This window comes from Saccopteryx leptura, chromosome 3 (assembly GCF_036850995.1).
Source record: "Saccopteryx leptura isolate mSacLep1 chromosome 3, mSacLep1_pri_phased_curated, whole genome shotgun sequence".
Classification (NCBI taxonomy): Eukaryota; Metazoa; Chordata; class Mammalia; order Chiroptera; family Emballonuridae; genus Saccopteryx; species Saccopteryx leptura.
The window spans coordinates 263,077,640-263,093,980 of NC_089505.1; the positions used below are offsets into that span (position 1 = coordinate 263,077,640).

At 43.3% G+C, this 16,341-nt stretch overlaps 1 protein-coding gene across 5 annotated transcripts in view; it reads right to left on the reverse strand.

Moving 5' to 3' along the window:
* The window catches only part of EML6 (EMAP like 6), a 263,423-nt gene extending 247,768 nt beyond the window's left edge, over window positions 1-15,655 (reverse strand). For 4 of the 5 annotated variants that reach the window (XM_066378261.1, XM_066378260.1, XM_066378258.1 and 1 more), the window contains exons 1-2: window positions 15,459-15,655; window positions 13,924-14,667 (exon numbers count right to left, since the gene is read on the reverse strand). In XM_066378261.1, the coding sequence (XP_066234358.1) occupies window positions 13,924-14,120 (197 nt within the window). In that variant the 5' untranslated portion in view covers window positions 14,121-14,667; window positions 15,459-15,655. Of the gene's footprint in view, window positions 1-13,923; window positions 14,668-15,115; window positions 15,163-15,458 lie in introns of those variants that run through there. The other variant, XM_066378259.1, reaches the window with a different exon arrangement.
* Between the last annotated feature and the right edge of the window lie 686 nt (window positions 15,656-16,341).

The window sequence follows — 16,341 nt, forward strand, 5'->3', positions numbered from 1 at the left end:
CATTTTTCACAGGAGTATTTTTATTTAAGTTAATTATGGCTCTCTGTCTCTCCTGCCTGGTTTGTGATCTTCATGTAACAGAAAGAGAATGGCTTAAGAATCAGATAGAAATGGGTTCAAATCTGAGTCTGTCAATTACCAGCTATGTGACTTTACCTCTGAATTTTTGCAGAATTACAGGGGGAAATGTATATATGTAAAATATTTGTATGTATTTATATGTTTTTTCTAAACTTAGGGTCTAGTGAGGTTTCTTTTTCGTTCCCTTTAAACTCACTTTGCAAAGTACCTTACATGCTTTGTTTAACTGAATTTCAACAACAGCCCATCACAGGTCTAGAGGAAGAAGCTGAGGCTGACCGGGTAACAACCAGTGGTGGAATTCAGCCGGTTTGCACCCGTGTGGCAGAACCAATACCTAATTTTTTGTTGAGTTCTGCAAACTGGTTGTTCAAGTGGCATTCAGGCTTCTCTCTAAGGTAGGCACCAGGGCAGCCACCTAATGTGGAAATCACAAGTTTACATTCCTCACTCTTTTTTAACGTTCATCTGTGCAACAGCGTATTCTAAGCACCCATAGTCATGTTCATTCTGTCTGTAGGTGAAAATAATTGCAAGTGAGGAGTGCAATCAAGAAGCAATATGAGCCCTGGCCGGTTGGCTCAGCGGTAGAGCATCGGCCTAGCGTGCGGAGGACCCGGGTTCGATTCCTGGCCAGGGCACACAGCAGAAGCGCCCATTTGCTTCTCCACCCCTCCGCCGCGCCTTCCTCTCTGTCTCTCTCTTCCCCTCCTGCAGCCAAAGCTCCATTGGAGCAAAAATGGCCCGGGCGCTGGGGATGGCTCTGTGGCCTCTGCCTCAGGTGCTGGAGTGGCTCTGGTCGCAACATGGCGACGCCCAGGATGGGCAGAGCATAGCCCCCTGGTGGGCAGAGCATCGCCCCATGGTGGGCGTGCCGGGTGGATCCCGGTCGGGCGTATGCGGGAGTCTGTCTGACTGTCTCTCCCTGTTTCCAGCTTCAGAAAAATGCAAAAAAAAAAAAAAAAAAAAAAAAAAGAAGCAATATGGAAATTTCTTAAATATCAGGGGTTTTTTGTCAAGTATTATTTAATACTTTTTCATTACTATTTTAAAACTTTCTTATAAATTAATCTAGTTTTGTGTAACTCTTTTATTGTTCTTATTTAAGTATTAAATGCATGAAATAATATACTACCTTTCGGTATATCTTTTTTTATACTTAAAATGGTCATTAGGGCAGAGAACCAGTTATTAAATTATTTGAACCCCACCCCTGGTAACAACTAATCGGTGGCAGAATCAGATTTCACGTCAGTCTGAAGCCCTAGCTCTTTCCACCACATAAAGAGCCTCCAGGACACAGAGGGGACAGTAGGCTGAGTGGGTTGGAAAGGGAACCATACAAATGGAAAATTATCGCTAATGTGAGAAGTGTTGTAAGAGAGGTATGGAGAAAGTGCTGTAGCATTACTTTGGAAAGAGACATTGACTGCCACAAGAAATCAAGGGAGAGCTTCGCAGTCATGGGGCACTTGATCTGCCCCCCCCCCCCCGCCCGCCCCCGACAGACTGGGCAGGGCACTCTCAGCATCAGGGCCGGGTACAGAAGCAGAGAAAGAAAACCATTTGAGATGCTGCAGGTAGTATGGTGCAATGGGAGCAAAAGCGGGGTAGGGTAAAGTTATGGTAGATGATGGCAAAAGGCAGGGTGGGGCTACACCCAAGTGTTTGAAGCCCATTCCAAAAGCAATACAGCCAGCAGGAGTCTTTAAGTAGGGCAGGGACAGATCAGCCTGTACTTTTGAAAGCTAATCCCATAGTGCTGGGATTCCAGAACCCAGAACCACTTTTGAAACCTTTTTTAAAATCAGTTGGTTTATCCATTATTGTGAATGTTAACTTTGATCATTTGGTTAAAGTGGTGTCTGCCAGGTTTCTCCGCTGTAGTTATTGTTTGTCCTTTGTAATTAATAAGTATTTTGTGCCTGACCAGGCAGTGGTGTAGTGGATAGAGCATCAAACTGGGATGCAGAGGACCCACGTTCAAAACCCCAAGGTAGCTGGCTTGAGCACAGACTCACCAGCTTGAGCATGTGGTGGCTGGCTTGAGCATGACCCTATGGTCACTGGCTTGAGCCTAAACGTCACTGGCTTAACACCCAAGGTCTCTGGCTTGAGTCCAAGGTTGATGGCTTGAGCAAGGGGACATTGGCTCTGCTGGAGCCCCCCAGTCAAGGTGCATAAGAGAAAGCAATTAATGAAAAACTAAGGTGCCACAACAAAGAACTGATGCTTCTCATCTCTCTCCCTTCCTGTCGTCTGTCCCTATCTGTCCCTCCCTCTGTCTTTCTCACTTAAAAAAGAAAAAAGGTATTTTCTGGCAAAGTCCTATGTAAATATCATGTTCCTCAACAAACTTTCATGACAAGTTCTAACAGCCACTGATTTTCTAAGTCCGTTATCCCATCTAGAGTTACTAGTTCACATTCTACTCAAGGAAGAGATTTCTCTCCTTCCCATTAGTTATTTATATCACTACAGATACATGGGTTTCAATTTTATTCAGTGGTTTATAATCAAGCTCAAATTATCCCAGATGTGGCCAGTAGAAGTCTCCTCAGCTGGCTCGTGTCATTTTAGCATCTCCCCTTACTTTTTTAGCATTGCTCTACTTTCTAGCAGTGCTATTCCTGCCTTATTTTGTATTTCCCTGTCCAAGTCTGGGATAAGCTTTTTTCCTAAGTTCTGATCCCTTTGTGTGGAGAATGGTATTTAGAAACCGTTCTAAAGTCCTGGGTGCTTGGTGTCTCATTGTCAGTCAGTCTTCTCAATGGACAGAAAAAGAAAATTGTATGTGTGGTGTGCATGTGTGTGTGTACACATTTACATAAGCCTATCTATATTTCTGTGGGAAATTTCTTTAAAATACAGATTTGGCAGGAGGCAGTTATGGCCAGACCTACTCAATCAGAATCTTTAGGAGTAGACTCATAAATCTGCATTTGTTTAAAGTTCAGCCAGGGTTTCAAAGAAAGGATTGACCAGGGGAGAGATAGTGGAGGCAGAAATACTAGTTGAGAGGGTACTATAATAATCCAGACAAAAGTTAGCAGGGGTGTGAACCAGGGAGAAAGCAGCAAGGTAGAGCGAACATGTTCACCTGTATTTGGGGCTGACTGGATAATGGAAACGCAAGAAGGAGGAAGCGACAGGCATTCAATGTCTCCTGCGTGGATGGCTGCCATCACTTGGAACACTGTCATTTACATAGTTAAGGACTGAACACGTTTATTTAATTGAACATCTCACTTTTCTCCTATAGATTATATAAAAATCCAAGTGACATTCTGGGAAGAAAATAATTGTAAAACATTCAAGAAGTTATCTCTTCCTTATATGCGGCTCACAAAAATTAGGAGATATTTCAAAATGAATATGAAACAATAAAAAAAGAAGCATTTGCTTTTTTATTATTATTAAACAAGAACATCGAAAAAGTAAAAGACAAGTCAAAGAAAGTTGTTCAGTGATGCAAATGAGATGCAAAACCAACTTTTATTTCACTGGTGGAAATGCACTATACAAAAGGCTGAAAGTACTGGAGTATCTGCACATTCTCTGATCCCCTAATTTTTGTGAGCAGTATTTTCTCCAACAGAATGTTACTCAAGGCAAGAAGGATGACTTGTGAATTCACTGTCAGCAAGCCAGGCTCTCACACTGACAAACATGGCTGAAGTGATTGTGTATGTATATGTTGCACATGCAGAATAATAGATCTGGAAGACTTTTTACCAAGAAGCAACCTTTGTAACAAAGTCTCTTATTGTCCAAAAAAAGAGAGCTACAGTCTACAAGAGGTAAAGTCATTAAGCTGAGATGACTGCTTATTATCACTGCAGCACAAAACTCACTGAAGCATGAGCAAAATATATAAAGGGGTTGTAAGAAGCAAAACAAAGCTAAAAGGAAATGACCCTTGGCATTTTAACTGCTATAACAGAAAGTTTAAAACCCAGATAGAAGTACAGCCCAGAGAAAAATAATCATTCTCAGTGTTTATGCAGCAAAGGTGATTCATCAATGACCTTCTCATTGCTAAATCCATAGGGTCCTTTTGCAGACGTACCTTGTTATATACCCTACTGATACTGCTGAAGGTCTCCCCGATGCCCCCTCTGCTCCTGGGTTCCCTGGCATTCCACTCTTCTGCTTTACCTCCCACCCCTGGGACTCACCCCATCTTTTGCAAGTACCTCTTTCTCTGTTGATCTCCTAAGAGTTCATCTTCTTCAAAATGCTATCCCTGACCTCTTCTCTTTCCTCCATATGCTATTTGGGTTATCTCATTCACTCCTACTCTCTCACTGCAACTCCCACAGTTCTCTCCTACACAAGAAGACCCACAGAAATGTGTAATCACCTCCTGAATGTCCCATAGACATTTCAGTCTAAATATGTTCAGCTAAACTTATCACCCCGATTGAAACTGTTCCCCATCCTATTTCAGGGAATGATAACCACCATCCAAACAGATGACTGTGCCAAAAAATTGACCATTACCTTATACCTTCCTTCTCCTCTACCACCTGTATCCAAACAATCATCAGCAATCTAGAATCTCTGGAATATTTTCATTGCTTCCCTTACATACAGCCACAGTGCTCTCACACCTGGACTACTTCAAGTGTCTCTAGACTTTCTTTCCAACAATCCATTATCCCCACTGCAGCCAGACTGTCCAGCCCAGAGTCGAAATCTAATAATGTTCCTTTCTCCCTCTCTGACCATCCCCCCATGAATGGGTTAGGTGTATGTCCTGATACTCTCATATACTTTGGGCTAACAAAACAATGACAGAACTGGACACACCATATCCAGCTTCTCATTTATGAATACATACTGCTTTTACGATAAGTTCCTCGAGAGAAGATACATATTGTTCACTGTTGGGTCATCAGTGGCTAGCACAGTGCATAACACATAGTATACACTCAGAAAATCTTTGTAGCTTCTTAACTTAATGATCCACTTTAAATTAAGGCTCAAAAAATTGATTCAGTTGGTTTTATAGGGCCAAGCTGAATAGTCCTGTATGCAGAGGGCCAAGACAGATTTTGTGTGGCTATGTGCAAAACAAATCATTAAGATAAGAAGCTAGTGCCCTGGCCAGATGGCTTAGTTGCTTAGAGCATTGTCCCCAAGCTCAGGGGTTGCTAGTTCAATCCCTGGTCAGGGCACATACAAGAACAGATTGATGTTCCTATTTCTATCCAAAAATCAATCAATAATTTTTTTTTAAAAGAAAGATAAGAAGCTGGTCTGCAGTCAGAGTAAATCAAAGCATATATTATCCAGAAAGAAGCAGAGATGTGGATCCCTGTGACACTTGCAAGAAAAAGAAACAGGGAAAGACTAGCTGCCTGTTCTCCTTGCAGTGCCCGAGAGGCCAGCCACACTCCACCCTATAATTGAGTTCCAAAAGATTCTTATCACCTTATGATCCCCATGCCTTAAAATAATTCTCAATAGCCTTAGAATAATTCTCCAACCCGCCTATTTCTATTTCAGCCTAATATCTCTGACCAGTCCAGAGAAAGCCTTTTTCATCAGGGAGGCAGAGCTGGTCTGGCACTCCCGGCCTTCATGCCGACAGGAAAGAGAATGCCAGAGAACTAGCGGGTAGTCATGGAACCCTACAACTTCTGGGTTGAGACCGTCTAGGTGCCTGCCTCCTGTTAGGGAAAGAGAGGAATGAACTAATAAAGGAGTGGAGGTCAAGGGATACCCTCTCTCTCCGTGCCCTCTGCTTTCCATACCGCCTCCACCCTTTTGTCTGTCTTCAGCCGCAAGGCTGAAGGTTGTAAACTCATTTTTAAAAAGAAGAAATTTAAAGAAGAAAGAATATTAGTAAACAATAATATATAGACTGTTGCTGGTTCCTAAACCAGCAGTTACTAAATACTGTACAGGCTCCTCAAAGTATAAATGGTTACATTCTTTAAATATAGAAAAATCTGTATGTCCTTCATAGGACTTAACAGCATCTCCACAAATATGAAATAGAAACCAAAGCTTCAGATTTCTATTACTAGGTTAATCTTTTTAAATTATTTTTAATGGTTTCTATTTCTGGGTGCTCAGATGTTCAGTTTCTTCTGTGTGAGGGGGATGGGCCTCCTGCTAGGGGAATTCAAAGGCTGTAGATGTCCAAGACAATTCAATGGGAAAATAATAGTCTTTTAAGCAAATGATGTTGGGGCAGCTGGATATCCACAAGCAAAAGAATAAAGTTGGACCCCTACCTCACACCATATACTTAAATGTCAGAGCTAAAGCTGTAATATTCTTAGAAGAAAACATAGAAATAAATCTTCACAACACACAATCTTCAATTAGATAGTGGTTTCTCAGATATAACATCAAAACTATAAGTAACAAAGAAAAAATAAGTAAATTGTACATCATTAAAATCTGAAATATTTGTGCTTCAGAGAACACCATCAAGAAAGTGAAATGGGCCTGACCAGGCGGTGGTGCAGTGGATAGAGCATCAGACTGGGATGTGGAGGACCCAGGTTCGAGACCCCAAGGTCACCAGCTTGAGCACGGGTTCATTTGGTTTGAGCAAGGCTCACCAGCTTGAACCCAAGGTTGCTGGTTTGAGCAAGGGGTCACTCAGTCTGCTGTAGCCCCCCAGTTAAGGCACATATGAGAAAGCAATCAATAAACAACTAAGGTGCTGCAACAAAGAGTTGATGCTTCTCATCTCTCTCCCTCCTGTCTGTCTGTCCCTTTCTCTATCTCTGTCTCACACACACACACACACACACACACAAAGTGAAATGGGCCCTGGCTGGGTGGCTCAGTGGATAAAGTCTCATTCTGGTGCACTGAGGTCACAGGTTCAATCACTGATCAGGGCATAAACGAGAAGCAATAAATGAGTACACAACTAAATAAAACTACTACGTGAAATGTGGGAGACAGTGGAACAAGTTGATGTTTGTCTCTCTCTTTTCCTTCCTCTCTCTCTCTCTCTCTCTCAAATAAATGAAAAATTTTTAAAAATAAAAAGAAAGTAAAATGACAACTCACTGAATGGGAGAAAATATTTGCAGATAATATATCAGATAAGACACTTATACTGACAATATATAAAGAACTCTTAGAAATAAAAGACAAAACAATTAAAAATGGGCAAAAGATCTGAATGAACAAAAAAGTTATACAAATACATTTATAAAAAGTGATTAATATCACTAGTTATTAGAGAAATGCAAATTAAAACCACATGAGATACCACTTCACACCCAGTAAGATGGCTATAATCAAAGAGACAGACAATAACAAGTGTTGGTAAGGATATGGAAGAATAAGAATTGAAATTTTCATACAATGCTGGTGGGGTTGTGCAATCATTTGGCTGCTTTGGAAAACACTTTGGCAGTACTTCAAAATGTTAAACATAGAGTTCTCATATACTTCACCAACTGAACTCCTAGGCATATACTCGAAAGATGATGTCTACATGTCTGTGAGCACACTCTTCTACAGACCACACGAATAGGCTCACCATCGCCTTAACCTGTTTCACCCAGGGCCTGCTTGGTTCTTTCTGCAGAAGAAAGAACACTGGGCTAAGAGCCAATTTAATTTTTAAAAACTGATTCTGTTCATTTAAGCATTTAATAAATATAAGGAGCATATATATATTCATGCATATTACTAAAAGTCTGTTTCATTAGCAGGCAATTTCTTTTGCATTGAAAAAAACACTGGTCTATTTATTGAGCTCTGAAACATACCATGAGTGCCTAAAATCTTGCTGTGTGGCGTGGCCTGTGGACCAGCAGCATCAGCATCCCTTGGGCGCTGGTTAGAAATGCAGAGTGTCAGGCCTCACACCTGACTTACTGACTCAGTGTTCAGGAGACTCCTACGTACAATATTTGAGAAGAACTATCTGCTCTTGAGCACTTTAATTACATTGAAGACCAATCCACATTTGACAAACTCGAGTTAACCCTACAAGAGGAGCCTGAGTGCTGGAGACACGCAGTGCACTGGGTCAAGGGTGGCTCTCGGTGCGGCTCTGGCCTACTGCGGGGAGGGTCTGTCTCAGAAGCAGAGCTAGCAAGTCGGCCCTCCCAGCTGCTCCCTTTTTCTTTTGCAGTGGCAAAAATGTCAGATACATTGCAAAGATGTTCAGATCCACCTCCTGCGGGTAGGAGATGTCCTAGGATAGCCCTGTTTAGAGACGCTGCCATGGAACACTTTTTCACTTGCCCACAAAGTAATCTACATTTTAACTGACCATTAGTGGCAGCGCCAATATCATTCTCTAAAAGACAGTAGACACCAGTGCAATGTTCTTCAGACTTTGAAACAACCCATTACACAGTAAAATAAAAACATGGTCATATATTCTGAATTAAAAATAGAGGCCCATAATATGATGAGAACAAAGGTTCCCAGGACAATAACTGAATGATATATTTGTGACTGTCCTGGGAAATGTAGGACATATGGTGCCAAAAACCCATGTGGCATTAGTTACCTGGATGAGAACTACAGTGGCCTTGGTCTTTCTCTGAGTACCTACACCAGGATTCTAGACATTCCAAGTTCTCACCCCTTCCAGGGCCTTTGCCTATATCCCCTCTCTGCCATAGCGACTTCCCTTGTCTGCCCGTCTCAGTCTTCAGGTCTCAGCTGAAATGCCATCTCCACAGAGATCTGCTCCGGAAACCTCACTTAAAGTAGCTCCCACACACCCACCCAAACCACCTTCTCTCTAATATCGTTCCCTTCTTAGTACTTTTCACAACTATATTCACCATCTTTTTTTCTTGTTCATTCATTGTTGGCCTCTCCCACCAGAACAGGGGCAAGAGCTTGGCCATGTTCACTGCCCTTGCACCTGGTACATTCTGGATGTGAAGTGAATTTTTGTTGAATAAGCAAGAAAAAATATTATGTATCTAATTTAGAGAAAAAAATCTTAATTAAAATAAGCAGACAAATAGACTACAGCTTATTAATAATAACAATAATATCATATGTGAATAGACCATACACTTCCATCAAAATCTTTCACTTCATCCACTTGCTAATGAACAGAATGTACCACTGAGTGACATTGCTTAAATTTTTTTCCCTCTCAGAGCCTTCTCATGTAGAATGAGAAGACTATCTCTCAGAGTTGGAGAAGAGGGTAATCAGAAAGATGACTACATATACAGGATGGGTCAAAAGTAATTCATATGGAAAATACTACAATAATAAGTAATAATACAAGAATAAACTGTGTTTCGAATACTCACAACTGTATCTGACACCAAAGTCCATGCTCCCACCACTATGCCATTGGGTGGGGAGAGAATACAGGGGGAGAAGAAGATGAATCAGGGGTTGGGAACCTATGGCTCACGAGCCAGATGTGGCTCTTTTGATGGCTGCATCTGGCTCACAGACAAATCTTTAATAAAAAAAAATAATAACATTAAAAATATAAAACATTCTCATGTATTACAATCCATTCATTTCCTACTGTTCATGTTCATGGTTGCGGGTGGCTGGAGCCAGTCACAGCTGTCCTCTGGGACAACACCAAATTTTTATTGGATAATGCGTAATGTACACGGGTCGTTGTATGGCTCTCACAGAATTACATTTTAAAATATGTGGTGTTTATGGCTCTCTCAGCCAAAAAGCTTCCCGATCCCTGAGATAAATCATTCTAGCACAAGGTAGGAAAGGACAGAGTAATATTATATGACAGTGGGATACAAACCATCTATGATTAAAAGAAATAAAGAAGGAAAAGTAAGGATAGAAAGGTGAGTTAGGGCTAGAAAAAAAAAACAGGCCCTGACTGATTGGCTCAGCAATAGAGCATTGGCGTGGTGTGTGGAAGTCCGGGTTCGATTCCTGGTCAGGGTACACAGAAGCAACCATCTGCTTCTCTACCCCTCCCCGTTCTCTCTCTCTCTCTCTCTTTCCTCCTGCAGCCACAACTCCAATGGTTCTTGGCCCTGGCCCTAAATGCTGCGATGGCTCCATGGCCTCACTTTAGGTGCTAAAATAGAGTGCTAAAATAGATTGCTGAGCAATGGAGTGATGCCCCAGATGGGCAAAGCATCACAGAGTAGGGGTCTTGCCAGGTGGATCCCCATCAGGGTGCATGTGGGAGTCTGTCTCTCTGCCTCCCCACTTCTCACTTAATAAACAAACAAACAAAAAAAGACTAGAAAAAAAATAAAGAAAGTTAAGGAGTTTGAACTTCAGCCTCTGGGCAATAAGGAATCATTGTTTTGTTTTTGGTGTCTGTGCCTGTTTTAAATTAACTACTAGTACTGCCATCACCGAGAGCATTTAATGAGCATCAACTAATGAACCAGGTACCACGCTAAACCATTTGCATATATTCTTTCCAATGGCTACAATTTTGCAATTTAGGTATTGTTGCCCTCCATTCCACAAATAAACAAGGCCCTGAGAAGTCAAGCCACTCACTCAGTAAATGGCAGAGTGGGTTCATACTGAGTGTGTGTGTGAGGTCAAAGTCAGTGCCCTTTCCCCTGAAACAGTAGTGCAGAAAAACCTCCCTTGGTTCAGAGAGCTGAGAAATAAGAGAAGAGAAAATGGAGCCAGGGAACTAGTCAGAGGCAATACAGAAATCTGCAGTAAGGAGATAAATGTCTCAACTGAGTCACTGTGGAAATGGAAGGGAGATGACAGAGAGCACATGTGTTCATGACCTTTTCTTTCATTTGCTCCATTTCTTTGTCATGATCAGCTTGCTACCTAAAGTAGAAACCAAGTTGGATTTTTTTCTAGTCACTGTGACTGTCCTTGCCTTCAAGCCCTGATTTGAGTCCTTCTATTTACTCAATAGCAAACAATGTTATCAGGGATAAAAATATAGCATCATCCTCTAATATGTTTTCTGTATTGAAAAGTAGGTAATCACTCAAGAGAATAAAACTAAGCCCCCACATCCAATAAATCACATTATGCTTCACATATCAACAACTTTTTTAAAATCTGACTTAAACACATAGTCTGTCAAATCAGGAGGTACATACGCTGAGCTTTAATGAGCTCTGCCAAATCCTACATTATTATCAAGGTTTATCCTGATCTCAAAGACCACACGGTTTTATAAAATGGAGTAAGGTATCAGTATTTGTTGGGCTGCCTTCTGTTAATATTCCAGGGAAAGTAGCACAATAAATAAAGCAGTAGGAAATGTATGCATCGTGAATATATCTTTTGAACTAATGCAAACGCTAACTGGACAATTACTTTATCTCATTTGATGGAATCAAGAGTTAGGGGTTTTAATATTGATATAATGTGCTCCCCCCAAAAAAATTCTGCTCTAAAACCTTGGCTGTAGTCCTTCTCTTTCAATGACAAACTTCAAATTTTTCAGTGAAAAATCAGTAGTATAACCAGGACACACAGAAGTGAGCTGAAATTCATAAAGATATGAGTACAATCTTCCTATTTATATACACATTTAATACATAAATATTCACATTTTCCAATATTAATTTCAAACATGAATATATGTCTAAGATTAAAATAATGAAAGAAATGGCATGTAAGAGTCCCACATATAATTTGTGCACTGCCTTCACCAGAAAAAATTTACATATATAAGATAAAGCAAAATAAAGGCATAAACATTCTAATTTGATGGCTATTAATTACATAATGATCTGTGGTTTGTGTTTTTTAATCTGTTGCAGTTAATTTTATTCCTACATGGAAAGACATACATGGATATTAAAGAATTCTGCTCACCTATACATCCTCAGACTAACCAAATATGGAAAATTCAGCAATAAAGTCATTTCTCTGAATGCAAGCTTACTACTATAGTACTATTCAGTGTAAAGATAAAACAACCTTCATAAAAAGACCAAAAGCTAAACTGATTCTTTTTCCTTTCATCAAGTGAGGCTCCCTGTAAACCCAGTTATACAAATAACTTCATCTTTTCTTCAATTCTGAGGGTTTCTTTAAGCCAGACAGCATCGCAGCCCCACTAGTCCAGCTGCCAGTCATAACAGCGATTTACTGCAACTCCACCCTGGTCCCACCTTCAGTTTCAATCCTGCATTTAATTATTTCCAAGTATATTAAAATTAAGTTAGGAGTTCAAATTCTCAGAGCACTTAAGTGAACTGTCACACAAATATTATTTAACCCCAGGGAATTTTCTGTTTAATTGCTACTCTCTCCCTTCCGCCAAAGGACTACATCTTATTTTGACGGAATAAATGGAAAGCACTGCGTTAAGAAAGAGCAAAAACATAATGGGTTTCAATTTTTAAACATGTAACCTTTTCACGAGTCACTGTTAACCATTTGCACCTGTGACTTTAGTAATTAGCCTGGCAATTAAAGAAGCCAGGACAGAACGAGGTAGGGATTCCCCAATCACAGCCATTGCTAAGTAAGGAAGAGAAGAAAAGAGCTGTTTTGTCCTATGTGACATGAAGAAAGTTTCACATGTTAGCTGCACCAAATCTTGAGAACAGCAGAGTTCCTAGTACTTAAAATCTTCATCTTCTAAAAGTCAAGATTTTTTTTAAAACTCTTATTGTATCTTCAAATATTAAGTTTTTACTAAATTTTTCAACTTTTAGTTTTTAGATGAAAATGAAAAAGGCTCCAGAAGAAGCACAATACTCAAAAAGGGATGAGGGGTGGTAAGCTAGTCTTTTAAATCATTCTTCCCAGGGAGAAATTAAGACCATTAACATTACACCACTTAACCATTTATTTCCTTCTGAAAGACAAACTTGGAGCCCAAGTAGCAATATTCTGGAAATGTGATGGAAGTTGTTCTACATCAACAAACACACAAGCTTGGAAGGTACAAATATGGTCTCTGTCAGTTGTAGTCCATTCCCAGCAAGTCATTTTCTCTGTTGGCTGAGGCTCCCATATCCGAAATCTTCCTTAACTGCTGAAGGCTGAAAGGGATTCCCTGTGAACAGCATCTGGACCACACCTCATTTGATCACACAGAAGCTGACAAGGCCTGGAGAATGCCGCTAGTCCAAAGAAGAGAGGACAGGGCCAATAATGAAAATACGTTCCTCTACAATTTGATAGGGAGGACCCCTAAAATGGCCATTCATCCCATTATGTTCTTGTCATTAGTCCTGGCCCCCTGCTCCCAGATGTTGGTAATTCTGTGGGCTGACTGGTAGGCTTTTGTGGTCCAGCAGCTGCCAGCCTTTTATAAACCTCAGCAATGTTGTGGAAACATCCATTTAGCGTATAAATAAGCTTTTTGGCATGAAAACACTGCCAAGTGAAATATTAGAGAACAAATTCCCCACCCACTGCAGAAGAAATTTCCCAGTTTCAAAGCATCTGCGATAAGGATTCCAAATTACCTGTAGCAAAATTTTCTTTTAGATTTTTTTTTTTTTTTTTTAATCCTCTTGCTTGCTGAGGAACCTACTGAGAGGACTCCCAGAGATGATAGCCACAGTTCAGGTTATTAGTCCTACATTTAGTTGGGGAAAGAAGAAGTGCTTGCTAGTTACCCAGGATCCTTCCACTTGTAGCAGGAATGAACACCCAAAAAAGCATCGGGGGAAAAAGCATCGGGACATGCAACTCCTCAGAGATCCAAAAGCCTTCCGGAGGAATACAGAGAAAGGAGATCTCTCCCTCCACACCTGCACCCCAATCCTGTTTCTGCCCTAGCTTTAGAATCAGCAGCCCTCTGTCATTCCATGCGATTCCAGAGAGAATCCTTTATTCCACGGGACTCCGGAATCTGACCCAGGAAAGCCCGGTTGGTGATCTTTCTCCCCTCCCTTCCAACCTCCACACTCAACCCCTCCCCACCGCCCCAGGCCACCTCCTTACCTGATAATGTCGTCGTTGTGTCCCAAGAAGAATTTTTGGCTGTGCTCGCGGCTGTTGTAAACCACCCCGACCCCAGCCACAAAGTAGACCACCTCCTTGCCGACCGTGTAGTACAGGTTGTTGCGGCACTGGTGACCCCGGTACCCGTACACCCACTCCAGCCGGAGCTGGCAGCTGGGAGCTGTCCGATCCGCCATGATAAGCCGACCCCACTCACCCCCGGCTCCCCCCGCACGTGGGTCCGCGGCCCCTACGCGCCGGGTCTGTCCTCGCCAAGGTTCGGGCTGCGGAGGACCTGCAGCGGCTCAGTGTGCAGAGCTAGGCGCTGATTTCCGCGGCGACGCACAGATACAGCCCAGCGCGCTGGCCGCCACCATCATCCGCCGCCGCCGCCGCCGCCGCCGCCGCCGGAGACGAGCCGCCGGTGCGCGGCCGCTAGACCCCTCCGGGTACCCTGGCTCCCTCTCCCCCGGCGAGGCGTCTTCGGAGGCGCCAGCACCCGCGCGCGCACGCCTCACTGCACCTGCGGGCTTCGGTCCCCGGGAGAGGCTCTTGGGGGGGTCACCCCGCCTTTTAGAGCAGGGATCTGCATATCCAAACACTGATTACCCAGTTCGCTCACTGAAGTTTGCAGTGCGCGGGGGGCTTCGCAGCAGGCAGCGGGATTTATTCTGTGACAGCTTTGATTTGACAAGGAACCGGCTAAGCTTTGCCATCACCATCCTTGGATCCGAAACTGACCATCTACATCCAGGATGAAAGAGCGAGGAAGAAAGAAACAGATTTTTTTGCATAAGTCACCCAGTCAAAAAAAAATGATCCCCAAACTAAACCAAGTTTTTTTCATTGTCAACTACTCCCCCTTTCTCCCTCCAGCTCCATCTCCTTAATGATATGAAATATGCCCTGAATGCTGCTGATTGGTGGTCGCTGATATAATTTGAAAGAATATTTGCTGTTTCCCCATTAAGCCAGAGTGAATATGTAATGGTCATTTTTAGATGTTCTAATTAGTTGCCGTGTATGTGCTTAAAATTCATATCCTTCGAGAACCTCTCTTGACCGGGAACACCATAAAGAACTTAGCAGTTCTATCTAATCACGAACTCCAATTGCAAACGTCATACATGGTTTATCTTAATCGGAGGAAACGAGACACTAGTGCAGTTGGAGTCAGGAAAGTGTTACCTACTGACGCTCCGGGTCAAGAAGAAATTGAATAATTAACAAGTGGCAAAAATCGTGTTCTTCCCAAGGTCTGCCCTAGCTACCGGGTCTCGCGGGCTCAAGGGTCCCGCCTCTGGCCCGACGCGGCGTGTGGACGCCCGCGAAAACCCTGGAGACTGCGAGCGTTCCCACACGCACGCACGCGCGCGCGCGCGCGTACACCCCGGGCATCGGCCGCCTCGGGTCCGAGAGATGCCAGCCTCCAGGGACATCCCGGCCCACGCGCACTGCCGCCCTGGTGGTGTGGGGGATTCCCACTCCCGATCCAGCCTCGCCCGAGAAGCATCCCCGCTCTCTCCGCCTCTAACCTCTGCTCCAAGCCGGCGCCGCCAGCACGTCCCGTATCTCGCACGGGCCTCTGCCTGCCCTCCCCTCCCCGCCTCCCGCACCCGAAGATGGGCTTCGTCGCTGGGTGCAGCTGAGACAGGTTCTTCCTCCAGCCCGAGCTCAGAGGGCGGGGCCAAAGCACCCGCGAGGAACCTTGACGATGGGTTACTAAGCGATATCGCAGCACTTGGAAACAGCGATGCCCTAGGACTCGGGGGCCGCCCCCTCCCTCTCCCGGCTCAGGTTGCTCCCTTCCCCAATGCATCCTGGGAAGTATAGTCCTCACCGCCGCTCAGGCGGGGAGTTCGCGCAGCCAGGCCACAAGTCCCAGGATTCCGCGCGCCTGGCGGGGTTGACAGAGGCCGTTACCAGGGTCGGTGGTACCTGCGGTTCTCCCTTTGAGCCGAGGCGGCTGTACCCAGGCGACCGCTTGCCCGCTTCTGCGTTCCCTGGGGACAGAGACAGCCTGCTTGTGTGCGTTGTGTATCTAAGCACAAGAGCAATGGAGTTGAAATGGAGACAACTACGACCCACCAGGAGAGTTTTATTCTGTCCCTGTCCCTGAGGGTTACTAGAGCCGACTCAAACCCAAATGTTTCCTACTTCAGTTTTCCTTTATATTCAGCTGCCTTTTGATCTGTTAAAGTGCAGGTCTGCCAAATTTAAGAAAATGCTATCTAAGAACCAGGCCTTCCCAGGAACCGCCTCCTAAGTTAGAGGACTTGGTTATTTAAGGATAACTTGATTTTGGGAATGGGAAGGTGTTAAAGCCATGAACAACTAACTTTGGCCCTAAGACACAGAAGCCGGTGACATTTCTTCTACTCGAAGTGAACTGTGATGATAAAGTTCACCTGTGAATGA